We start from the raw sequence: 26,465 nt of genomic DNA, 5'->3' as shown, positions 1-26,465 counted from the left end.
CCAAATTCATCGTTAAATTTTTCATCAAGTTTGAAGCGTTATTGACCTGGTATCTCCATTCAGCAGCCCTTAAAATATCTGTAACGTTTTCTAATCATGAAACTAATTGCCCTAAAAACAATATCATAGATTCATAACAATATATTCGCCATGATATATCTATTAGATATTTCCAAAACCATACATATGCTTTTAGAATTTAAAAAAAAAGAAAAAGACCTTTCTCTGCAGTTTGGTATTAGCCTCTGAACATGACTGCTGCTTTGAATTACTGCATAATGATTCTTGAGCAAGCATAAAGGATACTTACTTACAATATGTGAAAGTAATGTTGTTAGTGAGTAAATGCAAATCATGAAGAAATTGAATGAAATTCAGATTTGTAACTAAGCTCGAAAGGGATCTTTGGAAAAATGCTTATATTTTGGAATTTTTTGCATAAAACACCAAAGAAATAAAAATATAAGAATTAAAAGTCAAAAGCGTTTCAAAACTTGGATTTTTTTTTGGCTAAAAAGATGCATAAAGCAAAAACCCTCCTAGTTTAAAAATTTATCAAATCACTGCTCGAAATTTTTCTGGTAATAAATATGTCACTTTGTTCCTGAACTAAGAAACGAACTGTATCGCTCTTTATTCTTTAAATACCGGGATTTAACCAACACATTGCTTCAATTGTTTTTCGTATTCGTCATTAAAATAATTGAATTTTTTTCAACGAATAGATTCTGAATGAATTCTGAAGTTTAGGAACTGCAAGAATACATTAAGAAATTATTATAAAAAATTTGATTTTGAAAAATATGCCTTGTTGCGTTATTTATGAGGTTTTCATAAGATTTTATCAAGATTTAGAATTTGAGAAATTAGCATTTGAAGATGTAAAATAGTTTCGAAACTTAAAATATGCAGAGATATAAATGAATGCAGCTTCTAAAAAAATGAATAAAATTCACACGATTTTATAAGAAAAATTGTTCAGTTATTAAGAATGTCGAGAAAAATATTCGGTATTTTTTTTTTATCAAAAATCGACTTTTTATGGTAATTACCTGTTTTAAAAGTAGTGCAATTATGTTTTCCCTAGTTCACAGTGTTAAAACAATAAAATATTCAATGCTTTTCACGGGAACGAAACGTGCTGAATGAGCATGAAGTATTTTTTGTATTGAATATCTTTTTAATACTTTGAAACCCATTATTAAAAATACTTACATTACATATTCATAATGTAATTAGCGCTAAAATAAAAAGCGCCATGTTTCTTGTCTTTTAATTATAATTCATCACTATAAATATCATGGAATCTCGAAATCGGTTTTTCTCTAACTCACGACTCAGCAGCACAACTATCATGGAATGGATTTACATTTGAATGAAAAATTTAAAAAATTCAGGACACGAGAAACTGAGAAAAAAACTGAATATGAAATTCCATTTTACAGTTAAACGAAATAACTAAAAATATGTGAAAACTACCCATATTTTGTTTCAATCGAGTTAAATTTGCGTATGCGATTAGGATATTTATAAATTTAATACTATATATCAATACTTTCAACAAATCGGAGGTATTGAGAAAAATAAAAAAGTAAAGGTTTGTTTATATTTTATTAAAATTTTGGAATAAATATTAGCTCTTTTAGAGATATATATTAACTTTTCTACTAGAATGCAGAACGAAAACAAACCTTAAACACTAGTTTCGACATAAATGAGATTTTTTTTTTCAGTTTAACGGCTGTTTGTTGACTAACTTCTCGGGCATGACCCAAACCACCCTTTTTTCGAAAAGCAGAGATAGTTTTGTTTCGGTCTATTTCATTCCAATTAAAATAATATCTGAAGCATTTTGAAACTAGATTAGAGCCAATAAAATTTTTGTATGCTGTTACATTTTAGCCCTAATTTATCAAAACCGAAAGAATTTGATGACATGTTTTAGATTTTTCCATATCTGGAATAACACGTTTTTACTTTCTCGTATCCGTAGTATAGAGACAGGTCAGTAATCGTCAAAAAATTCAAAAACGAGATTTAGACGAATCTCCACGTTTTAAACCTCCCCGAGTTGGAAAAACACATTTCTGGAAAATGTCCGTCTGTCTTCTTTGTGACAAAGATAACTAAAAAAATGCTATGTGCTTGACGGTTGAAATTGGTATACGGTCTTTACACCCAATTTGCAGATTTCTATCCACCATTGAGTAAAATCTATTCAGAGGATGTCGAATATAAGTTAACACAGTAATTACAAAACGGAGAGAACTAAATAGATAAAATTCGGTACACGGATTTAAATATGTAAACGTAATGACTTCAATATACCAATCCGATATGGGATGTTGCGAGTACAAATGCAGTTTTGTGGCAAATGTTTGTTTCAATTGGTTAAAGAAAACATGTGTAAAACACTCATTCGATTTGCGGATAATATCAACTTCATGCCAAGGATTAATCTCCAAATAACTCGCCAAGGATGACGCGATAGATTGAGTAAAAATGCTTAGTTAATATTTCGTAACTATTGTAAGCCAATGCCTTCTGGCATGACAAGTTTAATAAAGAGTATGCGAGAAAGTTTCGGAGAGACCACTCTCGCTGGTCTGATTTGTCTGTGAACACGATAACAAAAAGACGCATGATGCATGAAATACCGCATGTGGCCATGACACAAACTAAAATATTTTTACCAGTTTTGGGAAGAAATTGGCTCGCAAGAGGCTGTCTATCTGTACAACCGTGTGGTGGGGAATAACCTAAAATCAGTAAATTTAAATGGATGTAATTTGGCTTAAGGTTTTAATAATTGTTAACTACGGATCCATGTCAGATTTAGGTCCATACCTGTAGCCAGATTGATATCTATGGGTCTGCTATGCACGCGTGCATGAAAGCGACAAAATCGCAAAAAGTAGTACCGCTGGAATTAAATTGACACTAAAATTGCAGATCTGGACGCGGTTGTTCTGAGGGAAGAGAAAAATTCATACATTTTTCTCATCGATGCTATGAAATTTCGCTCAAAGGATGCTGCGTTGCTTAAATGCATGAAGGAGTCGGGAGAGAGGAGGGGGGGGGCTGCTGACGGAAGTCGGTTTTCTTCAATCCAGCTTTGAATAAATTTAATTTAAAATGGATGCATTAAAACATTTCAAGTGAAATTTATTTCAGTGAATTTATATTTTATCAGGATGTAATGGCCGACGACTTCAGGTGAAAAGGAAAAAATCCCCAATTGCGAATGAATGAATGAATGAATAAATAATTGCAAGCATATCAAGGGAACGTGGAGCGATTTCTCCCTTCTTTTACTTTTATATCCTCATGGTGGTAAAGTTACAAAAACATTCTCAACATCAAGAGTTCAATTTTTTTGAAGAATACGATAATTTCTATTCGTTTACTTTATAAGCTGTAAAGTAAGATTAGGAAGATTTACGGACATAGGGTGTGTGCCAACAACTGCGGTACACCGATAAAGAACTCATTAACAGTTACTAAAATATTTAATATAATATTTATTATATATAATAATTTAATTATTATAAATTAACTCATAATAATTTAATAAATAGTATTTAATATTTAAATAAAAATTAGAATTTTGGTGGAAAACAATAAGTTCTACAAAATAAGAAAGCAAAAACACTAAACAATGTAAAAAGGGGAAAAAGAAAAAGAGGGGGGAAAAATAAAGAAAATGATATTAAAATAAATTAAAAAAATAGGAAGGAAAAAAGATTGAAAGAAGGAAAAAGGAAGAAAGAAAAAAATAAAATAAAATGGAAGTAAAAGAAAGGATTAAAAATTATATTATAATAGAAAAAAAATCAACGAAAATATGAATAAAGAGAAGAAAATAATTTTTAAAAAAAGAAAACAAATAGAAATCATTGTTGAAAATTGAAAGCCGCTTACAGCAAGGCAGATTTAGTATATGATAAAAAAGACTGAACCGCTCAGACAGCGGTAGAGTTCGCTAAACAATGGACAAATCCTTGAACGGCTCAGACAAGTTGGAAAGTTCGCTTGCTTTCAAGTGAAAAAGTTGTTGCGAATAACAAGCAGCAGGAAGGGATACAAGGCTCATCGGCGAATGGCTGTCTAGGCAGTGACCTACAGTCGCTGGACTGAGGAAGGGGGAAGCGCAGCCTATCAACAGAAATTTTTTTTTAACCTTGTTCCCAAATAAATAAATTTGTAAAAAAATATGATTTCTATGAATTATTAAATATTAGGAAAATATTAATTCTTTATCAAGTTTGATTGTTCAAGTTCCTATCTTTTTCATTATGTTTATTTAGTCATTCTTGTATTTATAAATGCTATGTATCGGTGAAAGATTTAGGCATTTTGAGGGCTTTGGCAGTGTATATTGTGAGCCTCCTTTGTAATAGATTAGTCAGTTTAGTGTCATGTTTCGACATTTTTTTAAAAAACGTAATCAGTGATTTAAATTTTTTTAAATCTCAATAGCTTTTAAACATATATATGCTTTTATTTATATATTTTTAAAAATATGTATACCATCGAAAAAAATGACTAAAGTAAAAAAATTCTTCAAAAATTAAATAAACATTATATAATTATTTCTTCAGTAATAAATTCATTTATTACAGCAGAATATAGAAAATTTATTTCACTTTCTCGATTTTTGTTTCCTATGAGTTGTCATCTAGAAGTCGATGCTCTCATGAAACGCACAGTTCTTGAATAGACAAACAGTTTAATTCATTGCCGATAGTAATCGGCTGTGTGTGTGTGTGTACCGACGAAATTTAAAGTATGAGCTGAATAAGAGATGTTTTCTACCAATGAATTCTTTTTAACCAAAGACTAAAGTCTATTAACAAGATTTTATATTTGCATTATAGTAATACTAGACTCTCATGCCGTTATAGTGCATGAACTCTATGTTATCATATATCTAAAACTAAATTCTTCATTTCAATTGTCTTACGATTCTTTTAATTACAGGAATTTAATAAATCTTGTCACAAGCTTGCCATCAAAGAAATCATATCGAACTACAAGAGTTAATTTGTCTGAATGAGTAGCATCTACGATAGAATTAACATTTATAAAATAATATGTGTTTTAGTTTCTTGATTATTTTATTCATCGCTCCGTTTTAAAAAAAGTTTTTAGATAAAGTTTGATCACAGTTTGATTACAGTTTTGATCATAATCGTCATGCTTTTCTAAGTGATTTTTTTAGAAGTATCATCATATTCTGAAGATTAAAATTCCTAAAAATATCAAATTCCTGAATATACTTGCTAATACGAAAAATTCATGTTTTCCTTCGCCACGAAATACTCAACTCTCAATACCGAGGAATTTTATTAAATGAAAATAACACGCTCCAATATATTGTACCAACGCAGACATCACCAATTGTATCATCAAATTTAAGTATATTTAATGTATTAAGCAATCAGTTTTTTTCCCAAAAGAATTCTCTTAAAATTAAATTTTTTGTGTTGTCTTTGTTTTCGAAATTTCAATTCTTGAGTTGTTTTCATAATCATTAAAATCTCCAGTAAAGGACTTTCTTTTTACACAAAATAATCTGCATGGTAACCTAATGATTTTTTCAGTAATCACATCCTTTTGAGTTCGAATATAACATCTATGCATTTTTCATCCTTTTTTTTAAAAAATTGTAAATAATTCTTTTTCTATCAATTCTTTTTTTTAAAAAATATATATAGCGATACTTCTTAATTTAATATCTTGATTAAATTTAGATTTTTTTAAATTTTAATTTAGCCCATATTATTTTATTCTAAAATTTTCTCACACTACAAGCGAAGAGGTAAAAATACTTAATACCTACGACATACCTTCCAAAAATACATACGATTCCCTTTTTTAAGTCGACAGGTGTCAAAGGAATTCCTAATAGAATCTCTTAGAAAAAACACTAAGGGAAAAATTTCACACACTTTGCTTCACTTGTGTTCTGATGCGAACACGAGTTTCTGTCTTTGCCTTCCAGTACAAATCATGCCATCCCATAGAAAAATAAATTTAATTCCAAATTTTTTTTTTCAGCCACTCATCTGCAAAATTATGTTACATATATTTTCATCTGGCAAACTTAGAGTAAGCAGAATAAACGTATTCGGATTTAAAAAATCACAGTGCATTTTTATTATACTTCTTATGTTATAATATATAGTTTCAGTGTTTAGGAAATTCTAACTTGCGGAATCTATTATGTTAACTTCAATTATTTAAATATTAGATTCTTCAGGGAATATCAATTTTTAAATCACTTGAGCACCGAATAAGCTCTTAAAAGAGTTTTAGATTCACTGCCATTGTTAATTTCAAATATTACTTCAGATTTTATTCGTTTCTATCTGTAAGTTTAATTATTTTAAATCTACCTATAGCTGCTGTTGCTACAAATGTTGACGACGCACTATCGTTTATTCAACTTGTAGATGCTATATTACCTTAAGAAAATTGATCAAGGTCAAGCTTTTTTTCGTTGATTGCGGAATGGGCTTTTTCATTTTTTTTTCTTCGACCCTCTTTTACGTGTGCCAATAGCTACCACTTTGTTCTTTCATTTTAAAACTAATAATGCCCTGCTCAGTTCAACAGAAGTGAAATATTTGCAAAATTAGAAATGACTTGAAACATAACTAAAGTCATTACACCATCTATTAATCATAACAACAATCATTAAATTACAATCAGAATTTCGTTGTTTCGATTAGCAGACACCGTTTTATGCATAAGAAGTATTATAGCGCCGTCCGTCTTGCCTTTGCGAGAGCTTACCGACTCATGCATGCAAAAGGCATTTCGATGTCTATGAATATGTCAATAATTAAGCGAATTTGAATGAAACTAGGCAAATAATTTCTTCATTAATTTCTTTATTTGTTTCTATATCCTTTCGAGCTTTGTGACCCGGCGCAACTGCCTACCAAGAAGTCCGCGATTGCTAAATATTTTATACAACCAGTCATGTTATTATAAGTAAAATATTTTCACAAGTTACTAAAATAAAAAAAAATTACCTATAATAAATCATTAATAAGTTAATTAAGTTTAAAATGAGTAACTAAATTAACCATCTTATTAAAAAAAGGAAGCGCGCTTCAGAATGTGCATTACTTAGAAAAGTTTAAATCCGCCATTAACGCGGTTGCCGATTTGATGGCTGGGTCATAGAGTCATTGAACTTGAAGTTCTTACCTCAGGGTGTGACAGATTATTAGGATATTGAGATGGCAGGGAGATTACCCAGCAAGTAATTATGCATTATGAAGGTAACTAGTAGTTACAATGAGCAGTAAGAATATAACATTAACAATATTTCTACATAGAATATAAACTAATTAATAGACAGAATTCACATAAATACTTTAGGCAAAATCGATTCGGAATCATGTCGATGTGGTAAAACTAAAATGGGGATTTATGCATAGACGTTCTTCAGAAGTATGAGGTCGTACGACTCAATTTCTTTAATGATAGTATTACCACTTCTGTCTAATTTCTCAAAGAATCTGATAAAGATCTCAGTCTTAAGATCTTTGCGAATGTCATTATTTCTGACGAACCACGGCATGTTATTCATTTGCCTAACCGTTACATCTGACAGACCTGATATTATAAAACAAAACAGACATTTCCAGAAAGATGAAAAGAAAATGTAAAATGGAAGCAATTTTAAGAATAATTTTATGGAATTTTACATATCGAAGTTTCTACATGACTAAAATTAACTTATCTCCAGTGTGATATCGCTGCAAGCAAAGAGATCAATGCAGGTTAACTATGATTCACAAACCGACAGGCCCCTCTTACCACCTCTCTGGTCCCTTCTAGTGTCACCAAACATAGTCTTCGTGGACCAACATCTTGGCTGATAAGGCTACTCGTGTCCTCGGCTCGGCTCTCGAGCGTCAAGTGCCCGCCACTCGACATCCGGAGGGCTTCTCCGATGCACAGCCATCGGGAGCAGAGCTCGAGATAGGACAAGGTGATTCATGCGTCCGGATTATGCGCTTTGGATACTTTAAAAGACTTACTCCCACCCCACTCCACCCAAACTTCGAGTAGTCACCGCTTCCGTCAGACATAAGGAATAAAAAAAAAACATTTTCTTGAATGCGAACTATTATTAACTAAGAAAGTCTGCCGAAACTTTCTGGCACATTCTCAAATAAAGGGTCTTCCCTCCGCATGAAATGGTGGACTTTGGTTAAGGTTGCGAATGCCTTACGTGTCATCGGTGAACAATAGTTATGAAATATAGCTGCTTCGTGTGAATATAGTATTTTTACTGAATTTATAGAGCGAATATGTATTTTGGGCATCTTTTTGTCTCCCGGAACCTCAACAAAATTTGCCCCGGAATTACAATTGTAACCATAAGAGAACATACCGGATTTCATTGGTTTAAATCGAAGCATTTATGAAATATTGTATTTACAAGTATGCACATTTGGGCCAACATTTGATAATCTGTATTTTAGATTCTAAACCTGTATGCGAAACTTTATCTAGCTCTATGCGTTTTGTAATCATCGAGTTCACATGCACTCGAACAGACAGACAGACTTCCTCTGAAAAGATTTCATTCAAAATTTGACAGAATACACACATTTGGTCATAAGTCCAAATACAAATTTCATCCGTCTTACTCAAATCGTTTTAGTCATCTTGATAAACAAACAGACAAATGCATTGTCAGAAATGTGCTTTTTGAAATTAGAGAAGTCTGAAAAGCAGAGATTCTTTAAAATCAGGAGTTCGAATGGTGTGACAGTTACATTACTTTCTCGGTGCTTCTCTTACAAGAAAGTAAAAAAGAGACATTATTGTATCTGATAAGAAAATAGAACTCGAGATTCGATGAGACTCTACATTTATAACCTATCTGTGGCCAGAACATTAATTATTTAGAAATAACTGGAATTGTTAAAATATATATATTTGTTTGTATATATAATTATCTGCCATTTAGAAAATATTATCTAAGCAAGACATACATGTTCAAATTAATCATGTAATAGATAAAGAAATTTCGCCAAACAAATCGAAATTTATTTTTAATAGGGTAGCCGTGTGCAGTTTTTGTCGATTTTTCACATATGAAATACAGATAAACTATTGTAATCATCTTTAAAATTCGAACTCGACATTTTGACGCATCCTCACGTTTCAGACCTACCCGAGTTCGAATAACACATTTTTTGGCAACATGTTTGTTTGTCTGCATCTGTGAACTAGATCATTTAAAAACGCCTTGAGCTAGACGGATAAAATTTGGCACGTAGTCTTTACACCAAATTTGTAGATTTCTATTAAATTTTATACAAAAACTATTCGTAGAAATTCTGTCTGTCTTTTCGAGCACAAATGAACTCGACAACTACAACACCAAAAAAACTAAATGGATCAAATTTGGTACAGAACTCTAGCAACTGGCGCATCAAATTTTGAAGTAATGGATTTACCCCCTGTCGGTCTTTTCATTCGCATGAATTTAAACGAAATGATTAAATGCAAGTTTTACACATTTTATGTTGCATATTCAAATCAGACAGAGGTCGGTCCTAGAGGAGCAACATTATTGGATAATCATTTTGTAACCGGAAGTACGTTGCATTTCCGGATGAACTGTCATTGGATGTTTGTTCTTTTTAAATAAAAAGAACAGACACCGTCTATGTGTATATACCGTAGCTGTATTCTCTGCAAGATGCAGACCATTTATTTCTTCATTAAAGGAATTTGATTTTAATCTAAATGCCTCTTTTTTTTATACTCTGCTATTTTTGTTGAGAAAAACAACATTTTAGAAATGACTTAGAAGTGTGCAGAAACTTTAAAACTAAATCCTTTATTCAATACCAGAAGCCAATTAATTCCAAACGGCCAACATTTTATAAATTGTCGCATGATAGTTCAATAAGATTGTCTTCTTTAGGAAGCATTGGTGTAAACACTCCCTTTCCTTATGGGTGTACAAAAACACTAAGAGATTTTTATTTTCTTTCTCTCTAGAATCATTTTTTTTCACAACAATCAAGCGCGTTGCCTCTTGCATGAACTCATCTTGCTTTCTGCGCCTTTAAAGCCAGAATGGATTTTATTTAGCGATGACGTGTTCCACAAATGCGACATCCATTGTTTTGACTCGAACAAGGAAGAAGTTAAACGTATAATTTTGCTATTCATTCCGCAAATAAAAAATAATGACATCCCTTCAAAACATTCTGTAGTATTTAACTTCAAATCTGGAAAAGAATATTACATAATAACCGAAGATTTTATAGGCAAGTAAAGTTCCTTCAAGTAAAAACAAAGGTGGTGGTGGGTGGATACTAGTCGGGGAGTGTTTTACCTTCGAATTTCTTGTACACTTCTACAGGAAGAGTTTATCTTCCTCGTGCAGCGAAGGCAGTTGAGATTGCATTTCTAAACAATGCTTTTTTTCGGAGCAATGCGTCTGACTTTTTCGGTTCCAAACTAACCAAATCCTCAACTAAGATGCACAGATCACATATTCAAATTTCATTAATCTGTCTCTCGTTATTCTCTAAGTTTGCTGCGCTTTTATATATAAGCAAATGCAGGTTAACAGACAATCCCTTGACGGATTTTGTCCAAAATTTGATTCAGATGTACAAACTTGATGACATAATCATATTCAAAATTTCATGGCATTAACTTTAAATTTCATTGTATTTAACTCAATAATCATTTGTTATTGCGTTTTTGGAATATTTCGTAATTTTAATAGATATTACTTATTGCAAATTCGCTTTCTTTAGTGAATATCTGGCTCGCTGGCGCTTAATTTCATTGAAACCGCTTATGCATAATTCGATATTCTTGTTACCCCGATGAAAACATTCTTAAGTATCGCATTGTGACAGACATTAAAGCCGTGTTATTTCAATAGTTCATTGTATATATGAAAAATCAACACATAGCCAAGGCACTATTAAAGACATCCTATTTCATCTAGCTTCTTATTTTAGCGGTATTGCAACTTCACCTTCTTATTCCTCTTATGAAATATTCAAATATTAAAGATAGCTTTCTTTTATATTATTTAAAAATAAACGAAAATCATGCGATTAATTACTGGATGAAACAATGAAAACGGTTTGAATTTCATGACGAAAAGGAAACTGTAATTTTTATCATAATGAAAGAAAAACAATGAATTGGTATAATTAGAAAAGTATGAAAAGATGAATTAGAAAAGAAAATTAGAAAAGATGATTTTTTACTTTTAAAGTTTTACAATAATCAGTTTCTGCAATATATCACTGTAAAAAGCATAACTCTAAATTCAATGTTAATTAAAATTTCACAAATAAATAAATAAAAATATTCCGAAATGCCCATTCCCATCCTGGAAGGAATATTTGTGCTACATTTGATAGCTCTACTTCAGTGCTCTGTCTTGTAGAGCACTAATACACAGAGAGACACACATGCATTCTCCTTTATTATTAGCTGAGCTCTTTCAACCGCGCGCGGTGAATATCCACAATGATAAAATGTCCGTGTTGCTTACTTTTCAGCGGCCTCCTTTTATCAGTCGATGTCAATTCGGGGCTTATTGCGAGGCGCGCACATTGCCGTAAAACTAAAAATAAGAACGAATCCGCACGTCAAGAGGGACGGGCTTTTCTCCCCGCGCACAAAGAAAGCTATTGTTGGAGCGCTTTTAGTGCTTAACGGTTTGTTTGGGTTTGTTCTTCAGATGTTATTAGCCGTAACTGAGCGCTTGCGCAATGCTCGAGAAGCAGCGTATGACAGATATGGCTGTGAAAACGGGAGTATTTTTATATGGTATGACGCAAGTGAAATAAGAAGAAAGCACCTACATTCTAATTCATATAGCCACGATCTGTCTAAGGCTTACACATTTTTTTTTCATTTTCTCTTGTAAGAAGTACTAACCGCTTTTGGCTACTAAGTGTTCACCAGGACAAATGGGCGCTAAGATTCTCAAGTAAATATTTTATGTAACATGGTCTTAATGGTTGGTTTCTTCTTCAAAATATTTTTAAACTTTTAATTTTGATAACCATATAACTCATACCATTTTAGAAGCTCTATGGCTTTCTGTTAATTGTACTATGAATTTCCCTAATTCTCTGTTATCTCCCCCAAAATTTGAAGCTTTAATGTGAAACGGATATGATTAAACTTCAATTAATGCATTTTCTTCGTTGCTAAAATCAAACATGTTCTTTAAATACAGAAAGGGGAATCGTTTCAATACTGAAGTATTGTGCCCTATAGAATTTCTTTTTTCATAATTTATGCAGTATATCGAAGTACTATTCAATAAAAATTCCTCTGCTTCAATATAAATTTAAGTTTACTGCAATTAGAAAACAATTTTCAAATTATAAGAATGTTTATATATAGTTTTATACATTCAACAATATTACAGTAAACAACAGTAAACTTTAAAAATGAATTCACGCAAAAAACTTTTCTCCATTGTTCATTTGAAGTTTAATTTCAGTTGCCAGAGCAGTAAAATCTGAAAAAAGATATTAATAACGAACTTTAAACAGAAGCTTATTCATTATGAAAAAATAAGCCTTGTCTTCATACTTTCAACTTCCACAATGGAAGAAAAATTCAGGATGAAATGTTTATTATAACAATGAAAACGATTCGAGTTTTTTTTTTAATAATAAAAAAATTATAATGTATGCTGAACACATTTAATATATATTTTAAAATAATAATACAAAAAATGGATAAAAAACTTGAATTACACTTAAAATGGATCACTGGAAGACAATCTTTTGAATTTTATTATGATGTAAAAATAATTTTTTGTTTTATAATTTCAGGAGTTATGGTAAGATATAAAAGCTCATTTGTAATTTAATTAATAATTTTAATTAAAATATAATTGAAACACCACTCCGAGGTGCATATTTTTATCTTCCAAGGTAAGTCGGAGCCAAATGTGATAGTTCCAATTGTGTGTGTGTTGTTGTTGTTCTGGTTACTTCAAAGCAATTTTTATTTCAAAACGATTATTGCATGTTTTATAACTAACTCACTGTTACTTCAACGCCGTTCCATAAATACAATGGTGTAAAAATCAAACAGAATTTTACATTATTCTACTAATAATAAAGATGAATGTATGGGTATATATATGCGTGTTGGTGATCTAAACACAAAAAAAAAAAAAAACCCATTTAACTTAGAGCTGCCAAATTTGAAATTGATTAATTAAGAATATTAAATTTGGAAATTTATTCGCCATACACTTCTGAAAATATTGCAGCATAAAAGTGATTTTTATATTTGAAATTTCAAAGGATTTTCTTACCAATGACATCTATTGTTGTGCAGTACGCTTTTTTTCCTACTTGCAATTGAATTTTAAAAACTATTATTAATATATTTTAAGCAACAGATTTTGTTGCTGAAATGAAATTCAAATCTTTTCCATCGCTGCCATCAATATTTCACCCAACTATTTTCCCCATTGTTAGTGATCAAGTTACGAAAATTCGGTTTATTTTTCCACGTTGTGTAGGTGGGAAGTGGGACAAATGTGTACGGGTTATTAAAGGCCAATAAATCATGCGTAGCTCTTTGAAAAAAAGAGGGTAGGGAGTGATTGGTGTAGGTTTGCTAAAACATATGTTATCTGTTGACAAGAGTATTTGGCGAGAAAATGTATTGGTATTTTAATTAAATTTTGATACTTTAACACAAGGAAAAAACTTTTGTCTCTATGTGTATATGCTGGCTCTGTACACACCAGGCCGTCTGCCTATCAAATTTGGCAAATATATACTTTGGAGGATAAGAAAGTGATTGTTTGAACTTTAAATTAGAATTTTAATTAATCAAATTTAAGAGAAATATTAATTTTTTTCAGTAATAACTTTCTAAAAATTTACAGTAAAAAAATCAATCTTTCAAATCATATCAATTCTCTGCATTATTCATTCACAGTCAAAGTATGCTAAATATAGTTCTCAAATGAAAATCAATAAAATTAAAAAAAAAAATCTGAAATAGAAATTCCATTCTAAACAATTACATCTGAACTTAACTATTATCATCACAAACGATTCCAATTGTTTTAAGATATGTGGATTATTTAAATGTGCATTTCAGCTAATTAATAACACACAAATCCATAAGAGAATTTAACAGTTGATAAATTTCCTACTATTTGAAATTAAATCTGTTCAAAGCCTTTGATAAATCTGGTAATCAAATAAATAATTCATATACACATGAAATAAATAACAAGCCTGATATAGTTTTAAAAATACATCTTATCTTATATTTAAAAATCTAGTATTCTCGCTTATATGAAAACTTTATAATAATAAATATAATAAATATAAACGGAAGATCTTGATTATAAGACATGCATGCTATCTAAGATCTGTATTCTTTTTACAGAATAAAAATACACAAAGACTGATAAACCAATAAAATTAATGATTTTTTTTTTAATTTTAAGGTAATTTACGTTATAGATAACATTATTTTTTGAATTAATATTTTTAATGCACTGAATTGCATATTTCTTTCTACCAAATATACGTGTGTTAAATTTAGTATTTCTACGTGCAATGGTCTATATTTTAAATAGACAAATAGACGCATTTATATACATTCACTTTTATTCTTGGAAGAAAATCTTATTTTGTTAATTAAAACTTCTAGATTAAAGTCTGAATATTCCACACTTTAATTTTTGAATAATTTAAACGAAAAATTTGGAGATATCTGTGAAATTTAAAGTATATGCTTCCGTGTTAAAAGTCAATTTTTTCCATTCCCTCCCCTTCCTCCTCCTTTGTGTATGTACGTGCGTATGTTATCAGGTAGTTTGTTATTTAAGTTCCTAAAACAGTCCTTTTTTATTTTATGAATTAAAAATAAAATTCGGGATATTTTAATGGAACATTACAACTGAATAATAATACGTAAGAAAACATTTTTTACTATTTTTTAAACTTATCCCGCATTTACATTTGATTTTTATAATATTGCAATATATTGAATATTATTTTAAAATATTCCCAGTGTGATTTCTTTTGTCTTTTGTGACATTGTTACTGATTTAGATAATTTTGAAACTCTGTTTTCTCTTATTTTTCCATTGATAATGTAAATTTTGAAAGTAGAATGCATAAGATATAAATACTTATATAAAGAACATAGATATAATGATAATAAAGAATGCATAAGATATAATAATATATAAAGAATATTTATGATAAATATTAATTGCAAAATGCATATGCAGGTAAGTTAACATAATATTCTAGTTCGATGAAGAAGTATTTAAATATGACGAGTCTGATTAAATGACAATCTTAACAAAGAACAATTAGTTAAAAAAGCAACAAAGAAAAATACCCTCAGCTCTTCATAATTTTTAGTAGTTGTAGCATGGTATTTGGTTTTATACTTTCATTTAATGACAGAGGGCCCTGCAGTCAGATTTATTCAAGTCATAATCAAGTAGTAATTAAATTAATTTTGGAACTTTATTCCAGTAATATTCCTAATTACCATTTACAAGTTAATCGTTATGCTATTTTATAATTCTAAAAAATTTGAAGCTTTACAGTTTAAAAAATATATTCCCTCCTTTTACAATATTGTTTAGAGTGTTATGGAAAGTTGTCTTTTGTTTTCGATATTTTTCTTAAAATTAATTTTGCATTTTGACTGTGCACTTTCTTTATTTGCAATATTGAAATGGACTTCTTAGAAAGGGACTTGCGACTTCAGTTTTCAAAATTTACTACTTAAAATTGCTGAATAAAAATTAAATTAATATCAATAAAAAAATTGGAGAGAAAAGGGGGATTTGAGATTTGCATTATCTCAGAGCCCCTAGAAGGTTTAAAACGGCCATGAATTCTTCTGAAATTAGAAATAATTACATTGTTTAAAATATGGAAATAAACGCATAGCTAATGAGTAAACATTTCAATAAAGGTGTAGATGTATATTGTTGAAGAGCGTATTACCAGAACTTCATTCAATACCATTTTTAATGACTTATTGTGCATATAAAAACGATCTTTAATAAAATTAAAGTTTCTGAAGAACATATACTAATGTAAAAATCATTGTTCTTAATTCTGTTTTATTTTTTAGTGATAGATTTGGATTATGGTTTAATAAATAGTGCAACTAGAAGAAAATTAAATTTGAATTCAGCTAATATCTCCTACAAATTTTCGCAGATACAAATGATCAGTTAGCAAAATATTAATAGACTTATGATTTAGTAAGCTGCTTATTTTATGCACCGTATACTTAAAATATTTCATATACAAAATGCAAAGTCATATAATGAACAAATAATTTATCAGAGTACAGATTTAAAAAAAATGTAACAACATTTAAATTAAATCCACGATGATAAACAGAAAAGTTTAAATTTGTAATGGCGTTCTACTCTGGAAACTGATTTTTTTTAAAAAACTGATATAGCATGGAAACTTAACATCCGTAGTTGGAAGCTTTTCTTACTACTTACGGCATTTCAAGAATTGCTTTTGCAACTTTTCCCTCCTTACAAATCATTTCAATACCACTAACCACATTTAATTGTACTTTAAATTTAAGAAACAACTTTTTTTAAGTGTCTATATTTAAATAACATATATTTTAATGTTCGAACTTATTGAATTAAACAAACGAATCAAGAAGAAATAAAGCAAAAACTAATGAAACGCAAACTCTTTCGTTTAATGCAAAATGTTATATTTATGTAAAGTACTGCATTTATATCCAAAATCTAGAAGAAATGATTATTATTTCGAAGTGGATACACTATTTGTATGAGAAGAAATATCCCTCCTCAATGATTTTTATCATACATTTTTGAATAAATACATTGAAAAGCAATTTATCTTTCATAAAAAGCAGAGTGGAAATTATTCATATAGTATTATAGTATTAAAACGCATGAAATTGTATTAATGAACGTATCGTTAAGTATTCGAAATTGTGTCAAAAATCATGCTAGCTCTTGCCAAATATGACAATTTCAGATAACGTTTAAAATGTTGTCACCTCTTCTAGAACTGACCCTTATCAGTAACACAACCGCATTGTAAACGAGAGTATTGATTGACAGTTTTATGACTGGTACGCAAAAGTCATACAACCGTGTAGGGTGTGTAGGTGCCAGTAGAAAATTGTTAAAAAAACTTTGAAATTTTGTTGTATTTAGAACTAAAGTTTAAATTCAAAATCAAGCCACGGGGAAATTTTTTAAAGGGCGTCCATTGACACTGCTGCTTTTTATTGGTTGTGTAAAGTTATTAACGTAAAATATAGAAAAAAGCATAGAACAATAAACAGAGCGATATTCGATTTTTAAAATAATGGTATGTATTACATATCTAAGATTTAATGTTTAAGAATATTCTGCCAAGGAATCAGTATGGTAAAGTTACATAAAATAATTTTTTCAAAATTTTAGCAATCGTAATCAGCTGATCGCTCATCTCATATAACAAATATTCGAGGGCACCGTATTGTGGTCATCCGAATATTCGAACGCAAATTTCTTACGAATCTCCACGCCTCCCCGAGTTCGAAACAATATCATTTTCAGAATTAAATTTGTCTGTGACGAACATCCATTCACAGGAAGTTTGTGCGGCTGTCTGTTTAAAATTTCGGTAACTACAAAAAGTAAAAAGCTAAACGAATAAAATTTGGTACTCAGATATACAATCTAATGTGTACATCTTTATCACATTTTGAAGCAAATCCGACAAGGGACTAACTGTCAGTCTGCATATTCATATGCATATGAATGCAATAATTTAACGACTTAGAGAAATAACATTTGGCACGGGACCCTGTTGTCAAAATTGTAATTATGTCACATTTTATTTTCAATTGATAAATCTCGAACGATTTAGCAAAAAGCCTGTTACTCCACTCCCTTCCAATCTACAAGGCACAGATTCATGTAAGAGATTCTGAAAATAAAAATCTGGACATCTGTGGAGTTCACAGTCTTGCCCAAAGTTCCCAGTTCGAGAATGGAAGGAGAGGAGAATTATGGAAGGAGAGAAGATAATATCGTTATCAGGAGGTACGCGAGAAAGTTTCGGGGGGATTATTTCCGATGATTCTTTACAGCAACAGCTACATAAACAAATTTCGGTGAGTGACTTCGACATCAAAACTATAGAACACATTTGGAAAGTGCACACACCTGCGGAAAACTCGAGAGGGGAAACTCCGTCTCTTTATGAATACGAGAAGATTCGAGTTGAATAACACCTCACAATAAGGAAAAGACACGAGAGGTCATCAGGAAGACGAATATCTCAGTGGAAGGCATTTCAGAAAGAAGGAAAGAAAATGAATCGAGGGAATGAACAGGTCACAGGAAGTGGTCTCCCCAAAACTTTCTCGCTTATTCTGAACTAAAAGAAAACTAGTGTTTTAGACGCATTGTTTTTGAACCGATCGAAACCAAATTTTGACTCGGAACTACAACTGCAGTCACAAAATCACATGACACATTTGATACATTTGTCATTGTGTTAGTGAGTTATCGCGTCTACATGATTTTGAAAGAACAGACCGACAGACGTACAATCTCTTGTTGGATTTAGCTCAAAATATCACAAGTCTGTACAATATATATCTGTGCACCGAATGTTATCAGTCTATCGCTCTCTTGGTTTTATAGTTTTGTAGTGTTAACTTATATTCGAACAACCGGACAGACAGACTGCCTCTGAATGAATTTTGTCCAAAATTTGAAAGAAATCTACAAATTTGGTGTAAAGACAATATAATAAATTTCGTCGGTCTATTCAAAGCCTTTGAGTTATCTTTGTCGCAGACAGACATTTTTCAAAGCTGTGCTTTTCGAACTTAGAATGGTCTTAAAGGTGGGGATTCATCAAAATCTTGAGCTGGAATTTTTGTGACGATTACAGTACTTTCTCTCAACTTCGTGTACGAGAAAGTAAAAATGTACGGGATTGGAGGGTAACATATTTTAATAATTCCTGTAAAATAATTCTATCACAGTGGAATGCATATTCTTGACAAAGTAAAGGTATTAACTATGTATCTGTAGTAGCTCAATAGTTAAAGTGGACAGCATTCGTTCCTTAATGTTGTTACCGTAACGTTAATGTTGTTGACCTTAAAAAAATATCAAAATATGACTTGACTAAAGAATAATAAATTGTTAAAAGTATTATGAAATAGATAATTAAAATTTCACAATTAAAATACTCTTGTTTAGTAGGAGATGAATATCATCAACAACAATCCTTCGCTTTGCAGAAGGATTTTTGTCTCCCATCCAGTGCAATACAGCTCGTGCGAACCCCTTTCGCTTCTGCCTCGCCAGGCAGATTGCCCCTGCAATAGACACTAAAACGGTACTAAAGTCCAATGGATACTAAAAGAATGCTAAGCACTCAACTGTGAATTAATTTAATGACCATGAAGTGTTCTATGGTGTAAAAAGAAGAGAAAAACTTTAATACATGCCTTGGCATTTATATCAAATGAAAATATTATAAACGTTTTGAATTGCTTGCTTCCGAGGTGCCTGTCAACTTTCACGGCAGCTGCATATTCATATATACTTATTGCGTCTCATAAACCATATGCCAAATTTCATTCGTCCAGCTCGTTATGTTATGCTCACGTGCTCATGGACGAACACGTAGAATCGTCTTTAAAGCATTTTGATAAAAATTTGAATGAAAACAGAATGTATAAATATCAAATTTCATTCTTCGAACGAATTTTTTTAAAAAAAGGTGTTTTGCAAAAAATTAGAAGCTTTCAATTACATGCAGAATTAGCGCAAACAACAACCCTTTCGCTTAGGTTTTCAAAGCGAAGTATCTTTAAAATAATTTATTGCAAACTTTTCAGCTTAATGAATGTTACAAAATATTTCGCACTTTCTCACAACGGATTCCATTTTCCAAAGTCGAGCTGGCATTTTTTATTTTATTATTTTCTCTCTCTTTCAACAAAACGAATTCGATCTGACAAGTGCGAGAAACGCAAACGAGTTTCTAATTTGTTCTTTCCTACAGAAATGCATTAACTCTTCAACTCTTTGAGGTTCAACGTATCTTTCTCTCGGCAGGAAAGAATTCGAAAAAAAAAAAAAAGGTTTGAACTGATATTTGCCATTCGTTTTGTGAGCTCAGAACGAACTACGCAAGACACGGTGCGGATTTGTTCTAAATCTGTCGCCGAGTTCTCAGTTGTACCGAATTTTCACGCTATAAATAAGCTGCGGGTGGCAACAGTTAATTGGATTTTCATTCCATTAGTCAGAGAAAGGTGATGATCTCTGTTTCCGTTCCAAGTGAGAATTTGGAACATTAATTTAAAATTAATGAATTTTTATCCGAGACGCCGGTTGCAGTGGATGCTTTTGATGGAAGTTTGTTCAATCTTGATCGCTTGCGCAGTGAGATATTCAGACAATTACTGTCATCATTTAGGAAGCAAATGTCTATCAAAAATACATGTTGTTAAGTTTCAGTGTGACTCATCATTAATTTTTTTTTTTTTACTTTTCATCAATTCGCCTTTAATGCACTCTGAGCCGAAACGATCATAAAAAATGATAAGCCGTGTTCGTAATTATTTCATATATTTTATTATTTTATTTTGGAAGGAGTAAATAACATTCAAAATAATAAAATTCTGTTAAAACTTATACATCCATATAAGTGCGTATAGTTTAAGTGGCAATATATTCAGTCAAATTCGATTCTAGTTCGAAACAAAATGACGTTTCAGATTTCATTCCGAAAATCGTTTGTGTTATACTGCAACAATGAAACGTTTTGGAAAATATACAAGATTTTTTTAATAAAAAATGTATTAGCAGACAAAAATGTATGACATCTAAAATAGTATCGTTGAAAAAAAATTTTTTTTTGAATAGTAAGATGGCACGAAAATTATTTTCATATTTCGTATGTCAAAAATATCCCAATGTTACTTAAATTTAAATTAATTAAATTAAATTTTCTATAAACAATAGCTTGCGGTACACGTTTTCATCGACTCTATTTTAGTCAAATTCCAAGTTCAACGATTTGCCTTGTTATAGAGTTTGAGTTTATTTGCGTATTACTCATGGAATTAAAATATTTGTAACAACTTATAATAAAATCGAAATATGGAATGTCTACAAAAACCTAAAATGTCTAAACGTATAATAATGTGAGCCACGAAAAAGTGCAACAAGGTATGGAACAGGGCTGCCTTGTGTAGAAGTGCAGTCTGTGCGTAACAGTTTTTACATCACACAATTTTCAAATCTAAATGAGGAACTTGGCTTTTTTTTCACAATATGGTGGTAAAATCTTCCATAATTCTGATAATAAAACTATATGCTCTATTTCATATAGTTTTTCTTTGTGTTTTTCAATTATGTTCGCATTATAGTCAAATTTTCCGCGAACCATTTCATCCATAATTTGACAGAGATGTATAGTTTTGAAGAAGAAATCGAACACCCCTTTTCATCCGTTCAGCTCGTTGGGTTTTGCGTTATTATGCCAATTAATAGATAGATTCACGTTTCCGAAAGTTTTCTTTCTTTCAGACTCGGGAAGATTTGAAACATGAAGTGACATCAAAACCTCGAGGTTAAATTTTTTACCATTTCAATAATTTTTGTTAGCATATTCCGTATGAGAGAAAGTAAAAAGTGATCATTTTTCATAAAATCTATTCAATTTATGAATATGAAAGCTAAGAATCTTGGAAGACATAGAAGAGATTTAAACGTTTTTTTGAATCAATTGAAATAGTGGCATTTTAAAAATATTATAGGCATTAAGGTATAAAATTCTCTTTATAGCTGTAAAATATCTATGTTTAAAGGTTTGTAAGTATCGACTTGTTGCAATTTACTTTCATTAAAAGTTTGTGCTAAAAATGATGCTTTTTTGCATATTCGGGATCGGTCTGAATTCAGATTGCAAAGAACGTCTGAACTCTTTTTACTTTCCCTTACATGAAGTAGACAAAAATCATTGTATTAGTAAAAAAATTCACCCTTGAGCCATTGACAAATCCCCACGATTCAAACTTCTCTCAGTTCTAAAAACACATTTCTGGGAAGATATCTGCTTGTGAACAGAATTTAAAAACACAATAAGTTAGACGATTCAGCTTTGTATGCTTTTCAACAAAATTGAATAATCTGTACTTGAATTCCCCGAAATTTTTTAATGCAATCCTTTAGCAAGAAGTTTTTCTATTGGTATGAAAACGGTAGCTAATTTAACAACAAAATTAGGTAGGTGAAATGTTGCATAAAGTTCCATCACCAGAATTCAAGTTCCGTGTTAACATTTTAAAACCAATCGCAAGTCGATTGAATGTCCTCGAGGTTTGTTCATGCATATTATGCGCGTGCGGATGAAACAGAACAAACTGAATTTCGCTTATGGCTACAGATCAACACCAAAGTTTGGAAGCAACTGGAAATTGAGAAGAGTTACAAAAAAGCTAAACGCAAGATATGAAACTTGGCGGAAGTCAACGAGGGAAATCCTTCTTTGTTACCTTGAGTCACGTACAAAATATATTCTGTATCAGGAAAGAAAAGATAACTCATCTATATATTTCATAGACGTTTTTCCCCATTATAAATTATTACGTTTCGAACATTAATTTTGGCTTCCGTAACTGAAACTTTCACGCATATATCCTAAACCTTAATGTAGTGTTATACCCCCCCCCCCTTCCTTTTCTCCGCGTTAAAATTGGAAATTTTGGGCAAGAACACAACGAATGCTCATCTTCAGAGTCAGGAACAGGAACGTTTTTTGTTTCTTAGTATAAAAGAGAAAACGAAACACGAATTTTGGACGCCTTTTTATCGACTGACTGATACCAAACTCTGAGAATTACAATTTTGATACACAAGGTCATTTACCAAATTTAACTTGCATAAGTCGTTGCACTTTTCGAGTTATCATATTCATGCTTGCGAATGTACCACCAAATCCTTGACGGATACGATTTAAAATTTGATACTGATCGGCATTTTAGAAGCGCCTAATTTTATCCGCCTACTTTCACTGTATTTTGTGGCAGTCGTGTTCATTTAAACTCGGCCAAGCAAAACAGAGTTGATAGAAATTTATAAATTTTGTGTAAAATCCGCGTTTGAATTTGCATTATTCTCGGCCAAAGAGTTTTTGAATTATGTTGACAGACGTAATTCCAAAAACGTCTCTGTTGGATTCAGACAGACTTGAAGAGATTGTTTAAAATTTAGAGTTCAACTTTTCTGACGATTATAATGCTTTGTATACGAAATAAGTATTTTTATTTAAATTTTTAATAAGTACTCTGCAGTTACTCTTATGCATAACTGGAAAATTAAAAATTCAAATGAAACAAAGCACAAAATAAAATTCCTGCTATCATCATATACAAACCATTAAATGATTATTACTTAACAAAAATCATTACGAAGCTTGTTTCTGCCAATTCATATATTTGAGTAACAGATTCTGCAACTTCTGAAGATTTTTCAGTCATCAGTTTCATTTCTTTCTTTTGCAACAATTTAATTTGCAAAGCTGTTTTGCGTTTGTTGGATTTTTTTCTGAATTTTTTCTGCTTTTCTAAAGCTTTACAATACTTGATATGAGCTAATTTTTCACACTGTAACAAATCTCTTGAGATCGGGACATTTCAGATATCCCCATAAAATTTTATGGCATCAGACATAATTCTTCGACCAATTAAAGAATTTTCTTTCACAGTTTCAACAAGTACATCCTTGTTGATACCAAATCCACATTCCACGGGAATTCTCGCATTGTCATGCGACAATATATAATTATTTTTACAACTTCCCCAAAATCAGAAAACTCTTTGAACCTCAAAACATTGGAATTAGGGATTGCAATACTGGTATACCGGGATACCGAATACCGGTATTTTGAGCCATTTGTACAATTTTGTAATACCGGTATTCACAAGTTTAAATACCGGTTTTTCGGTATTTACTAGACATTTTTAAAATTGTCTCCACTATATGTTCAGGGATCGCCAACATAGCAAAATAGTATACATTTTTGTTTTTATGTCTCCCTAACGGGCGAAATTAATTAACTAATTAATGGCTTAATTAATTGCTTAAATCTAAATTAGGTAAACATGGATTATCCCTGAAAGAAGAAATTGTATCCATAATGACTGATGGAGCAACAGTTATGAAAAAAAGTTGGAAAGTGGATTGGTGCAAATCAGCAATTGTGCTATGCTCATGGAATGCAGTTAGGAATAATAGATGTATTATACCAAAAAAATAAAGAACAGAAGAATCCAAATACTGTGGATATAGAAACTTCGGATTCCAACTTTGAAGAGAGTAAGAGTGAGAGTGATATTGACAATGAAGATAATAACAATGTTATTGTTGAAGAAGTTATTACTAATGTGGATGAAATATTAACCCATCAAGAATTGCTTCCTATAATTTATAAAGTTCGAAAAATTGTTAAGATATTTAAACATTTCTCTATAAAAGATGACATATTATTAAAATACATACTAACTGAAAATAAAACAGAATATATGTTAATATTAGATTTTAAAACACGTTGGCACCGTTTACTCCTAACAGCACACATCACACTAGAACAGCACACATCACTATCTGAAGATTATATATTACATTCAAAAATCGCACAGAAGAAAGGCATATCGAAATAGAAAATGTCAAATGGTATTTACATAATTATAATGATTTTAAAAATGAAAATGAAAAACTAGAAAAGAAAATAACCAATTCAAATCTGATTAAGTTTATAGTAAATTTTCTTAAAATTTTTTACCCACAAACCTATCCACATTCAAAAGAATTCTGTTCAGTTATCGAAGATGATGACACTAATGTCGATAGTGAAAAGGAATTGTCTCTTGAACAAAAATTAGAATTAGCGATAAATAAGAAAATTTCAACGAACCAAAATACAATACAGAAATCAACTATATAGAAAAACCATCCGATAAGAAATCGATTTATTTGAAGATGAGGGATTTAGAGGTAAATACTTGGAAAAAGTATATCGCGCATTGCTAACAGTACCACTAACTATCGTAGATGCCGAAAGAGCGTTTTCGACAGCTAGTAATTTTTGCACAAAATTACTTTTCAGGCTTAATGAGAGAACAATCGATGCATTATGTTTTTGAGATCACATTTCAAAAATTTGAATTAGTACCACGGACTGAATAATGATAGTTACAATTTTTTTGTGATTTAAATAAATAAGTTGTTCCTTTACTTTTTCGCGATTCTTTATATACTGTTATAATTTATAAGTTACAAATTATTTTTTGTCATATTTATTTACCCTTTCTAATAAAACTGGCAAATAAAACAAAGAAACACCTGTGTTTTCTTTATTTTTCTAAAATTTCTAATACCGGTATTAAAACCGGTATCAAGATCTAAAAAATACCGAATACCGGTATTGTGATTTTGGTCCGGTATTGCAATCCCTAATTGGAATAGAAATCGTGAAAACGAATTCCTTCGTTAAAAGAATCAAGCTATTCTTTGTATTCACTTTTAAGGGGTTTTTTTCTCAGAAAAATTTCAAATTTGATTTGAAAATGCAGTAGAAATTTGTGCTTTGAAATAAAGAAGTGGAAGTAAATTAAACCATCCCTTTTTCACATAATACTGAATTGCTTTTCAATAAATGTGGATTGAAACAAGATAAAACTTTCAAAATTGCAAAATTTTTGGACATATATTCAATTTTTTTTTCTAATATTTTTTATAGATATAAAACGCTCTGCTAAAAACCGTCTTTGTTCATCTTCGGTACCTCTTCTGTAGGTATCGTAGTAGCTGCAGGTATTTTTCCAACAATAGTATTTTTTTTTCACTCTTGAAAATAGGACTGATCTATGAAGAAGAAAAGGGAACCAAGTAGAAAAAGCTAAAATTTCGCTAATAGAGTTTAATTCTTGGATCTAAGGCGACGATCTTTTATTCTTGCAATGTTTAAATAGATCAGCATTTTTTAGATGGAGGGAGGAGGACAAAAAAAAACTAAAGGTAATTTAAAATTTTTCGATTTTAAAAGATAATTTAAAAATTATGTGCAGTTTCCCTGTTTTTTAGATGATTTTTAACACGTTGATTGCCGTAAAGGAGGAGTACCCTTGACTGGCGGAGTGCGTTAAATTACTTGTATTTTCCCGATTACCCCGGTTCTCCATTTTATAATGAATATAGAGTTGTTCATATAGTAATATCTCTATTTACTATATTATTATGTTCAACATTTGAACTGTGTAATGCTAGAAATTGTTCATCTACTAATCCCTACTGTTCATTTATCGTACTTAATAGCAGAATTTGCGCAGCGTTATTTGTGATATTATGAAAG

The 26,465-nt window shown here is 30.8% G+C and overlaps 1 protein-coding gene across 4 annotated transcripts in view; it reads right to left on the bottom strand.

Moving 5' to 3' along the window:
- Positions 1-26,465, bottom strand: part of LOC129957336 (xaa-Pro aminopeptidase ApepP-like) — a 124,190-nt gene that overhangs the window by 82,357 nt on the left and 15,368 nt on the right. The window contains exon 1 of one of the 4 annotated variants that reach the window (XM_056069636.1): positions 7,834-8,003. The exons of the other annotated variants lie outside the window; for them this stretch is intronic. Within the exon in view, the coding sequence (XP_055925611.1) occupies positions 7,834-7,867 (34 nt within the window). The 5' untranslated portion in view covers positions 7,868-8,003. Of the gene's footprint in view, positions 1-7,833; positions 8,004-26,465 lie in introns of those variants that run through there. 4 annotated transcript variants of the gene reach the window in all.

This window comes from Argiope bruennichi, chromosome 2, assembly GCF_947563725.1.
Source record: "Argiope bruennichi chromosome 2, qqArgBrue1.1, whole genome shotgun sequence".
Classification (NCBI taxonomy): Eukaryota; Metazoa; Arthropoda; class Arachnida; order Araneae; family Araneidae; genus Argiope; species Argiope bruennichi.
This window is presented reverse-complemented; position numbering and strand designations above follow the sequence as displayed.